The sequence below is a fragment of the Brachycentrus maculatus genome, unplaced genomic scaffold (assembly GCF_059751285.1).
Source record: "Brachycentrus maculatus isolate JH-2025_06_01 unplaced genomic scaffold, ASM5975128v1 h1tg000241l, whole genome shotgun sequence".
Taxonomy (NCBI): domain Eukaryota; kingdom Metazoa; phylum Arthropoda; class Insecta; order Trichoptera; family Brachycentridae; genus Brachycentrus; species Brachycentrus maculatus.
The window spans coordinates 296,464-308,993 of record NW_028280992.1 but is presented as its reverse complement, the minus strand read 5'-3'; the positions used below and the strand labels follow the sequence as shown (position 1 = coordinate 308,993).

Sequence of the window (12,530 nt, the reverse complement as noted above, 5' to 3'; positions counted from 1 at the left end):
AATAAAAATAGCAGAATAACTTTAATTTACAAATGTCTAAAATTGTATGATTTTTAATGACTAAACTTTTCAAAGTATCGTGTAAAAATGTTGAAGGGATCAGAATTTAGTAATATTTTTTCAACTACGGCGAAATTTGATTTATTATCGCTCGAATTTACAATATTTTAGAATCTACAAATTTTATTTGACCAAATATCAAAACTACAGTGCCAAGTTGGCAAACTGCAAAAGTGCACAAAATTTGAGAGGCAAGCCAATTCCTGTAGTGCTGTTAATCTTTTTCTCATTTTATCAAACAGCCCACTATAGTCCACTAGTCCCAATACAATTTTTACATTATCTTTGCCAAAAATTGCATAAAAAATATCTTTAAATAATTTTTTCATAACTAATTTCAAATTTGTGCAAGGACTTATCTTAGACACTGTAAACCAAAGGTTTTCTGTGCTGCAATAATCAATTGCAAACAGGTAAGTTTATAATAAGCTAATTACCTACTTTAACCATTGGTGTGAATATTGCAACAAGATTAAAAAATAACATTACACATTATTATCTCTATAAAACTAAGATTACTCATAAATTAGATCATTCTTAATCGAATCATTGTGAAAGAATATACTAATATTTAACCTGCTAACCGGGCGGCCTGCTGTCCAATTACGCAACTTGTAACGGGCGCGAAAATAGGTAGGTAAGTGTAAGTACGTACCTGTCAGTGCTCACCCAGAACTTGTCTACCACTCTCAATAGTGAAATGATACTGATTCACTCCACGTCTTAAATTCATGTCGAGACATGTATGGATGACTAATACCTTTGTTGTTCAAAAAATATATGTCCCGCCCGTTCCAGGGCGCAACATATATTTCAAGGACGTATTCATATGTCCTACCTGTACCTGATATTGTTTACGTTTGACATATTTATGCGTCCCGCCCGGTTAACAGGTTAAAGGTTGAGCGAAACACTCATCTTGTCAGGTCGGGCGTTAAACCAAATAAAGCTCCAGGAACCGAGAAAGTATAGTTTGAATACGAAGATTTTACATCGAAACTATAGGTTGAACATTCTTTCATCATATAAATTTAAGCCTAAGTGTTCAAATAAATAACTTTCCTGACAAATATATACAATTCTCATCACCTTTATACAACCATCTAAGAATGAAGCCAATTTCTAAAAATGAAGAAACACTACAATAGCACACACCTGATATCACAAACGGGAATATTTTTAGATCTACTTTTGTCAAGTATGTCATAATATGTCCGCTGTACAATATAAAATACAACTAATATATGCATCGTGGCACAATGAAATGTATGTCGTAATGAACTCCATTCCAACAACTGATGACTAAGGATGTTAACACTATGCCGTTCGGTGATACAATAATTGTTGTCCCATGAAAACTATCGTGCTAATGCTGGCGACACCACTGAGGTGCTACGTTCAAAGCTATTGAACAAATGCCAGTATCACTTACGTCTTGTTTATGTAGTAATAAGTTACAGACATACGAGTATTAGCAAGTTTTCTGTTTTTTTTAAGAACTTGTGCCCTTTGATAACGGCATGAAGAAGATACGATTATACAAGATGAACGCGCGGACAACTTGTCTGCAACAACCAATTGAATTTGAGGATTGCGTATAAATAGAAAAAATTACATCTTCAGAAAAATACAGAGAATGGAATGACTCTGAAATATATACACGGAAAGAGAAGTACAAAGTACTCAAGAAAATATAAATAAATGAATATATGATACAAACAACAAAAAAAAACCTTACATCTACATATCTATATCCTCAAAATTTCCTGAAAATAGAGCGACAGGATTGAGAACTCGCGAGAACTGATGGGAAGATAGTAAAACTTGACAATTTATATTCTGGAACACCTCAAAAAACTGTCAGCAACAAGCCAAATAATCTGAATCAGTCCTACCAGCGCCAAACAAAAGAATCGTGATCAGACGTGCGGACGGCATAGTGTAAGGACATCTATTTTACTATGGGAGTTTTAAACCTATATATTCTCAAGAAAGTACGTTGGTAGAAATGATTTTTTGCAACAAAAACAAATAACGTTTACTGACGTATAAAATATGCAAATTTTCCAAAAATGCCACACACTATTCTCATTTATAATATTAATTTGTACCTTTATTACCGTTTTTATCATTTTCAGTTAAATAATATTTTGATTTCTTTATGTAATATATTTAAATAGCTATCAAATGGATGTTTACCACACGGATCCACGAATACTGCTAATTAACCATGGATCCGTGCAGTCAGCATCCTGCGTGAGATGATCGATAAGCGGATCCATGCAGTAGGCACATCGAGTGTTAATGCTACTGTAGTAGCAGGTAGTGCACACATGCAGGATCAAAAAACTCAAAAATAAAATTGTTTAAAAATCTGACAAAAAATAATCGTCATAACAAATTCCTCAATAACCACATTTAAATGTCACCAGATGACTCGAAGAGAAATCTTTTTAAGAAACGTGTCCATAATGTGGATAACAACATGAACAGTGCCTCAAAAGCTTTCGTCAAATCCGAAATCACCATAGCGCTCAATTTGCCTGTCAACCATCTCAGAAACTGTTATGACAAAATTACAAGTATCTACATGACAAACGCTTTCAACACATTACTGACTTTACAATTGCATATGGGACAGCGCTTAGTCTTCATCCAAACCTTGATGGAGCATTTGTAACAGCAGCAGATGTGCGCTATTCTGCCGTGCACAAACACCCCGGACTTGGGCATCACGAGACAAGTGATGCACATATCGGATTGGTTGGACTGAATTGTTTTCTGAGACTTGCCCGATGAGTTTGTATCATCCGAGAAATGATTCAAACTGTCGCTTGCGGAATTGATATCTTTTATGTTTATAGCGGGGTCACTCATGGATTTGGATACAGGCTGGACGTCGCAATCAAAATCTGAAAATATCGGTTGACTAAAAGACGTGGGATCCTTCAGAGCGGAAATGTCTATGTCTAAAACGGTTTGGGTTTTGTAACTTTCCGAAAGGATAATATTTTTGTTATTTACATTGTTTTTTATCACAGATACGTCTAAAAGGTCCGCTTTCAATTTCTTAATATCTATCTCGCTATCCGAAGATTCGTTCTTTCTCTTCCTAGAATTAATTTCACGCATCGGGTTTGACACTTTTTCAGGAGCTGATTTCGAAACTGAGGATGAAATGGTTTCTGACTTGGAAGGCTGAAAATTGAACGCAGTACCTTGGGGCTGAGTTTGAGTACCTTCCGGTGCGGATCCGTTTGCCAATACTTCACCCGAAGTCTTCCTTTGTTTCTTGTTCCGTTTTCTATTCTTCTTGCGTTTGTGCTTTGGCGGGGGAGGGAAGAAGTCCTTTCTTACCTATTTTTTTAAAATACAAGTTTAGTAAAATAAAAAAAAGACAAAGACGAAACATACTAGAGTAAGGAACCATCATGTTTACCTAAAAACAGTATTGGATTGAAATATTTCTGTACATTATAAGAACTCAAAGAAATTTGTATAGAAGAAAAAAATCTTAAACAAGTATGTAAACTATAGCACCGTCACCATACCACTAATTTTGCAATTCACTACTTAGTCTCAATTAATGGTCCTTTAAAAAAAATCATAAGTCTAAATTTACTTTTTTACTAGAATTTCTCACATTTCTTGCCATTTAAAAGTGAACTTCCCGGTTAACGGGTTAAGCATACAGTTTTTTGTGTGGCATTTCTGAGAATTTGCAGCATCTAGGCGGCTCAGATGCATTAATCAATGTATTAAGATAAAACTGACCTTGTAACATTTCTCACAGTAACGAAACATGGGGTTGTTGTTGGTGTTACGGCACTGCGCGCATATCCAGTAGTCGAAGGGGCTCAGCTCAGAGTCCGCGGAGTGGGCGCTCAACGAGTCCTCCGAGTCCGCAAACATGAAGTCCCCTTCCGTCAGCACCGCGTGGATCACCGTAGCTTTCACCATGTCCTGGAAACAATCTGGTCATATAAAATTCAACAAAAGCAGCGCCTTCAAAGTGCTAGCCTCCAAGAAACTTTCCGTAATAACCCGCAAAGCCTCTATTAGAGTCTTGTCTGCAGGTAGGATAGTAAGGAAAGGGAAGGTTAATGTGAAAAATACATCACAAACACCCAGATAAATTGAAAGTAAATCTTTCTTGAATTTATTTTGCACTTGGCGGGAATCGAACCTGAGACGCCAGTTTCGCAGTCGAGCGTCTACCCAACTGCGCCACGGCGCCTGTCCTCTTGATTTATTTATATTTTGTTTTATGAAACATAAAATAATTTTAACATAGTGTGGTGTGATGAACAGAGGTGAATTTGAATGATAGCATATTTTTTTTTTTTATATGTTAACTTTTACAAAATAAATTTTATTTTGTAAATAATTAATAATAATAAAATATGAAGATACGTCGTCTCTGTTGGGAAATCTATTATATTCATATATGCCTAAGGGTATTTATATATCCAGTATTTAAGTGCAATCAAATAATTTCAACAAAATAAGTTAAAAAGAATATAAAAATATATATTTTAATCAATCTAGGCAATTTAGAACTTTGAAGTAGTAACATTGAAAAAAAGTATGTTCTTCAAAATTCTTTCATCTCTTATAAGTGGTCCAGTATTTTTTTTTTAAAATAAAGTGATATATCTAGATGCAAGACTAGTATTTTCAATTTAGTCGTGCCTTTTTTATTTATTTTTTATAAATATTAACTTCAAATTAAGTAGTAATTCAAAGATATGTCCGAGTAAATGTTACCCAATTTACTGGAAAACTTATTTTAAAATTTGATGCAGAATTCATAAAGCATCCAACTAAAATCCCAATATGTGTAAGTATTTGATAATAACATTCATAAAAAATGCAATTGCAACAAAAAAATATAAAAAAGTGTTTATAGTGTATGATATGTGGGGCCAAATAATAATGATAATAATACTATCCGGGATAAGAAAATATATCAAATTGTTCAAAATAATAATAATAATAATAAAACCCTTATCCGCACCCCAATGGTGCATAGGGCACTGCGTTATATAAACTCAGTGTTATCTTGATCGTTTACACATGAAGGAAAGGTGATCAGCCCTCCGCTTCAGGTACCAGTCCAGGGTAATATTGAATAAATATTACAGTGAAAAATCACTAATATTTATTTGACCCCCCTGGGAATCGAACCCGGGACCTCCAGAACGGTAGCCGAGCGTGCTGACCATTACACTACGGAGGCGGACGGCAAAATAAACATATTAAAAACATAAAATAAAAATATTAACATAAAAATTATACTGCATAAACCAGTTTAAGATATAAAATTTTTCATATCTATAATATTGAGGACCGGGATAATAAATATGATATTGATTTGCTATGGACATTGATCGTGTATGCAAGCTGAAACTTGTCACATAGTATGGGAGATGTTACATTCTATATGCATTAGTCATTTCCTCAATAGTGTAAAACTGATGGTAAATAATATGAGGTAAAAAAATGGAATAAAGTATGTTTGATATTGGTGATAATAATTTGATGTTATGCATTTTGTACATCAAACATTTGATTTGTACAAAATGCATAATAAGATTAAAATATCAACAATAAACATATCGCTGGTTAAACGCAAAATAAAATAAATTAAACTCTTTATTCCAAAAATGGTATCTAAATCATGAACATTTTCATATTCGAAATACACCCATGATTCTAAATGAAATGGACATTTCTAACGCTAGAATCATGGGTGTCTTTTTCAAAAATGAAAATGTTAATGATTTAAATACCATTTTTGGAATAAAGAGTTTAATTTATTTTTTTGCATTGTGGCTCTTTGGCATTTAACCAGCGATACATTTTTAAAAAATTACCAAAATAGACTCTGAGATATTCTAATCTGTTAAAACAGTGTAAAAATCAATCAGGACTTTGGATATCGGAACATTTTCTAAGTCGTTGGGACAAATGGCAACCCAAGTTGCCAGATGGCAAGTCTTCTTTTACAAGACTTGAAAAAGAAGCGGTTAGCTTCGAACAATTTAGACATTATAATCAAGTTATAATAAAACATTTACAGTGATTTCAAAACAAAGTTATATCTTAATTATAAAATGGAAAATCACAAAGGTATTGCTTGAAATATAATTTTTTTCTTCTTCAAAATATATATGGATTATCCCAGATAATTATTAATATAAGTTTGATAAATATCTATTTGTGCAGAAATAAATAAATAAAAAAATATTACTGACATCATCACTACTGGACTGATGGCTGTCAACAAACTGCTCCGGGCTCTCTCCCATCCCGTCATCGTCTGACGAGACCACCTCATACTCCAGAACTGTTCCATCGCTATCCAAGTCACTTGTATCTCTAGCTCGATCTACAAACATCACATTGTCAATACAGGAAAATGCCATCAATACATAACCAACCACTGCATAATCATTTTGATTTGCATTTTTTTTTTAGTTTTTTTTTTTTAATCTTGGATTTTTTTTTCAAACTTCTAATAATCGTATTTTTTTCTTTTGCATTTTTCCTGTTTTTTTTGTTCTTAATTTTTTTCACTTATATTTTGTTGGTGTTTCTTTTATTTATTTTTTTCATTTTTAAATGTGAGTTTGTTTTTTTTTCTTTTCATTTTTTCATACTTTTCACATAAATATGTTCTTATATTCCAAAGTACAATATAAAATGAAACATGACATGAGGGTGTTAGAATCAAACTAGGATTTATCCACCAAACCCAAAAAAATGTCAATATAAAAGGCTACATTTCAAAATAACAAATGCATATTAAAAATCTGCCTCTGAATAATTTAAATTGTATTTTTTGGGATTTTTTCAGAAGTTCTGTTAATGAAGAAAACCAACTTTGCAACTAATACCCTCACACTTAAAAGTATCAAATAATGACATCACATCAACAAGCTCATGCAAGTCCACCCATACATGTGGGTGATTCATAGAAATTCTCCTATACTACACACGCATCATCCAACATACAAAATTCTGAGAAACTTTAATAATGTTGTTTTACGTTTTTTCAAACCATTTAGATCAATATTGTGAACTAATGATAGAAAATAAAACATTTAATAGGGAAAAAAATATGCGAGGCTTTATTCCAAACTAAGCTACAATGCTTTTTTACGAAGCCCAGAAATAGTGAAAAACCTATAAATAGATTTTGTTAATATACATTTTAAAATTATAGTTCTTGCAATAATGCTCTGAAAATGCAAAAAATAATTTATATTCATATTTAAAAAATTACTTTGTGATTCACATTTAAAAAAAATATATGTGATTCATTTTGTTTGGCAATAACTTACTTTTGGTTCTCTAAACAACAAATTGTGTTTTTTGTTGTAAAAATTAAGTTATCAGCCAGTATTGACACCATTATAGTTAATTTTTTTAAGCATTAGTAAGAAATTCTTTTTAAATGATTTGTTTCTTCTTCTTTTTATAAAAGTCAAACGAGTCTTTCAAAACATCTTTAAAGAAAACAACAGCTTGTTTTTATGAACGAACATTTAAACACTGAAAATAGTGTTACAAAAGAATCTTCATTTAAATGCATTCAATTATCATTCTTGCTCATTTTCTATCATAGCTATAATTTGGAATTTAAACCCCCCCATACTGGTGAAAGTTCTCAATTTGAGAAAATAATCAATGCTACAAAACAAGTTGCCTCAAAAGAGTCAAATTATTAGTTGCAATTATCATAAAATTGACTAAGTATGTGAAAAGCACGCTTAATGATAAATAATGAACATTGACCTGCAAGCGGTTGAACAAGCAGAAACATGTTGCATTCACAGGTCAGCTGTGAGAAAGTAAATTCAGAACCTGTCAAGACTTCAACAGTCTTGAGTGAATAAGAATTTTCTTTAGAAATGTGAGTAATAAAATTTCGAGGCATACCCATGTACAAACAGGTAAGAACATGTAAGTTAAAAAATACTTAAAAAAAATTATTTACTGTTAATAGGATTAATTTAATAAAAGGTTAAATTGATTATGATTGTTAGATGAATGCATTTTTTTTTCTAAAGAAATGTAAAAATCTACCATACATAAATCTATAAAATGATACAATTAACAATGTTCAGATATTGTTGAGATATATTAACATGAATGATTTAATCATAACAGCCTTTTTAAAAGAAAAAAAAACTCTAAAACTCTAAGTTGCAAGAATGATAAAACTGGGAAGCAATAAAAACATACAAATTATCAAACTATGTCCTTCTTTTACACTCGTACATACAGTTTATATAAATCAGATTTGTTTTTAAAGCATGATTTCAATTACTAATTTCTCTAGAAGTCGATATAACTCTGTGCATCTTTTGTAAGCAAGGTTTTGCTTAAATTTGTTTGATTTTAGAGACAGTCAAATCTTTGAAATTTGACAAATTTAAGTAGAACAGTGGTTATTGTGAAATCAAGGATTGGAGGGATAAAAACGGAAAACATGAATACACGTAAAATATGAGATATCCGTGATGATTGGATCTCGGTCTTTTTCTGACGCCATGAACACTTTTTTGGTTGTTGGTCAGCAAATAAACCAGGTTATTGAATTAAAATGAACTTCCACCAAAAAAATATATTAGACACATTTTTAAAATCACTGTAAATTAATGAATGTGATTTATTTACATTTATGGTGTGTATACATGTGGTGTTTACTTCTCGCTTTGAATGCCTGCCACCTGTATTTATTATATTAAAGCATTAATATTTCCTTAGAAATTGCAAATGAACACATCGACCTCTTCATGTCTTTGTATTAATAACATTTTTTACTGAGAATAAAGTTTTATCCATGCTGAATATTCTTTTATTTTATTATAATTCTTATAGATTCAATACAAATGTTTTAAATGCAAATCATTTGTAACTTTGTATTTAAAAAATAATTAAACAAGGCATGGTTATAGAGGTATGACAGTGTCATCACAAAGAGAGGAAGTGTACTGTGCTTGACGTATTCGATTTATATCAAGTTTGCGGTAGAGCAGTTCAATTTGTTTTTCTAGTATGATTGTGAATCAGAATCATTATTATTTCTGCTCTGTATTTTTTAAATAAATAAAGGAAAAAAATCTCTTCATCACTAGATGCTATTTTTCTCACTTTTTAAATATGCATTTATGTTGCACATGTCATTGTTATATGATCCTGAATCCATTATTGGACAGCTTTAAAAGTATCCATTCCAGTGAAATTTTGTACGTGAAAATATCGCTATTGCAATTTTTTTTGTTATGTTTTAAATAAATATGAAATAAAAACGTTAAGACTCTATGGAAAAAATCTTATTTTACGATGTCCAAAAATTTCCAAATCCACAGAAGATACTAAATTATTTTATATAAATTTTAGAAATGATTCTCCACAATTTGATGCTCATGATCTTGCACAGGAAGGTCTTGATATGTTAAAAGAAGTATGGTTTTGATATAATATATTAGAGAGAAGGCATTTAACCACTATACGATGGGTATATTATTAATTTTCAAATATATTTTTCCCAGTTGAAAAATTTTAGACGGTGGTTTCCCCTTATGTAAAAAGATTGTGAAATAATTATAGTGATGTTAAAAATAAAAAGGCTGTTTCACATTACTCCTTAACATGAAAAAATACGGTGGAACCTCCCGTAACGAGCACCTCCCATAACAAGTAATTCGCATAACGAGAAAAAAATGTGAAAAAGTTGCTCCCTTAGCAAGCAAAATTTCACCTGAGTTACAGAGAAAGGGAAAGTCCCCTTTTCACGATATTCACTTGCGATCTGGGACTTTCACGTCAGTCAAAACAAAAATGTTTCGCTTAACAAATAAGATTTTGGAACAAATTATGCTCGTCATGAGAGGTTCCACTGTACAAGTGTTATGCATTTCAAAATGGGTCCACGATAATCACTAGAAAAAATTCATTAATAAGGATTTTTTGAATATCAGAATGTCTCATAAATAATTTTCTTTTTCTAAAATAAGTTTAATTGACTTGCTACTTAACACCAGACAAGTCTTGGCAAGTTTCGCGTAAACAAAACTTGTTTACTCAGTGACCCTTAGTTATATAAAGTTCAAACATGCAAATGAGGAAGTTCAATGCTACCAAAACTTTAATTTATTTATTTTTCTTATGGGCACGTATATTTTATTCTGCAGTTGAAATCAAAATGTATGATTTTTTTTTGTTTTTAATTGAAAGTTTTCACAACTCTTAAAGATATCTGACACTAAATAGGGCCCAAGTTTCAACAGGCAAAGTGGAGTCATTCTCGGTTATAAAAACCCAATATAAAAAAATAAAGCTGTTAATTATCTACTTTGAACCCATTTCAATATGCATAAAAGAAAATTGTACTCCATACCAGTTTTTAAATAATAGTATTTTTTGCACTCCCTTCCCTCTTAATATTATTCTATTTTTTAAACTACACAGTACAGAAATTTTATTTAAAATATTGAATACCAACTTTAAAAAAATAAAATAATTAGCAGTGAATGATTTTCTGTTGTTTAAGTTATTTTATTAACATTATCATGTAAATCAAAATAGAAAGCAACCTGTTTAAAAGTCAAAATTTATTTAAGTTTAAAATATTAGTTTGAATGTTTTCAAGTAAGAAATCCTCTATACGTTTATCTAAAATGTTAATTAAAGAATACTATAAAAATCAGAACACAGACAAAAACATACCAAAAATACAAACTAACCTCCATAATTTCATATCACACAATAAATTTAGGCTATACCATACATATCTTTTTTTAGTAAATTTGTAGTGTAGTCATGAAACCACATTAAAACAAGGATTTTTTGGAGAGCAGTGCCACAAATTTTCTCTTAAAAAATTTGACATCTGCCGATATGTCCCATCCAACAGTGGTATAGTCGATTTCATCCTTCCGACTTCAATGTCTTTCATTCAACGCTGAACTTTACTAAAATCTACAATTTACTAGGTTATATTTATTATGTGATATACATTTATGGGTTTTTAATCAGGCAACACAACTATTACAATGACACATAGACAATAAAAATAATAACACTGCAATAAACTCAAGTTTTATGATCGGTATTTTATGAAGTTGATTGCAGTAAATAATTTAACCATCCAGTTTCAAAGTATATTTTGAACACCACACAAAACATTCACAACATCTTTTTTGAAGATTACAACGAAATCCTCGGTGATATTTTATTCCTACCAGTTTCCTTCCCCTGTATACTGAGGGGGGTTTCAGATCCTTCATCAGAACTTCGGGAAGATTCACTTTCCAAAATGTAGTAGTTCCAATATTTTGATCTCCTATGATCTCGAGAAGTCGCAGGAAGTATGCTTTTCTCGTTCACGGAACTTTCCCCTCCAGTCGGGCGCCAATCCAAGTTGTCTGGAACCGATATGGAGATGAAAAACTGCCAGAAACGATAGATAACAAATAAAACAAAAACCTCGGTAAACTGAACAAAAACAACACTCACTGTAAGAAGAACTAGGTCTAGCGACATCGTAACTATTCATCTTCTTCTAACAACACGATGGAAATGGCCTTGCTGCAAGAAACAAACTTTTATTTACAAAGCGCAAACGATTGAAAACCGGCCTACACATAGGGCAAAACACTAGTAAATAAAAATGAAAGAAGTAAACGCTTTATATACGCAAGAAAAGAGTCATTTTATGAATGAATGAATTTACCCGTTGGCTTCCTAATCTAATTATCGCCGGATCGAGTCGAAACGTGATCGTTTTTACGTACACGACGCTTGTCGGTACTTGTTTTTTTTGCGTAATTCGCGGAATTGCCATGTGATTAACTCTTACGGCTAGAAACATTACCGGAAAAATATTGCCAAGCTAAAGTAGTCTTTAAAACGTAATACAAGCATTGTTTCTGAGTAAATTTTGTCTGTGAGAAAGAGTACCTACCTTTCAAATTCAAATAAATACTGGCCTTAGCTAGAACAAGAACGTCATAATTTAGGGTAACTGACAAAATAATAAGAATTACACAAAATGAGATGGGCGACTTCGGAAAAATTGGGGAAGAGGGAATTGATTCGCTTTGAACGTTCGCTATATATTTTTATCGTCTTCAAAGTCAAGAGTGATTTTGCTTGGGTATTTTTTTACATTAATCAGTATTTCTAGAGCATTTCGTCAGAACTTCCCAGAAAATCTCCCACTGTAAAATTGAATTTATTTTTTACCCTGTTAACAATACTTAAAGAACCCTGTAATGTTTGCCACTTATTTTTTTTTTGCAAAAAATAATGAGTGGCAAACATTTTTTTGCAAAAAATATATTATTTTACAAAAAAGGGGAACCTCAGCAATCTGAGAAATCGTTTATCACCCAAAATTCCGAATAGCTTACATGTATTCCTGAATTTGACCATCATTGATAAGGGTTTAATTGTAT

At 31.6% G+C, this 12,530-nt stretch overlaps 1 protein-coding gene across 2 annotated transcripts; it reads right to left on the bottom strand.

Annotated features, from left to right (window-relative positions):
• Positions 1-1,539: 1,539 nt before the first annotated feature.
• LOC148306440 (E3 ubiquitin-protein ligase Mdm2-like) lies at positions 1,540-11,882 on the bottom strand. 2 transcript variants are annotated; one of them, XM_088265007.1, is made up of 6 exons: positions 11,807-11,882; positions 11,590-11,661; positions 11,316-11,498; positions 6,318-6,451; positions 3,835-4,023; positions 1,540-3,417 (listed from the first exon to the last, which is right to left on the bottom strand). In XM_088265007.1, the coding sequence occupies exons 2-6, from the start codon at positions 11,627-11,629 to the stop codon at positions 2,647-2,649; spliced, it is 1,317 nt and encodes a 438-aa protein (XP_088121133.1). In that variant the 5' UTR covers positions 11,630-11,661; positions 11,807-11,882; the 3' UTR covers positions 1,540-2,646. The 2 variants fall into 2 exon arrangements, with proteins under 2 accessions (XP_088121133.1, XP_088121134.1); XM_088265008.1 differs by lacking the exon at positions 11,807-11,882 and having other exon boundaries at positions 11,590-11,739.
• Positions 11,883-12,530: the final 648 nt, after the last annotated feature.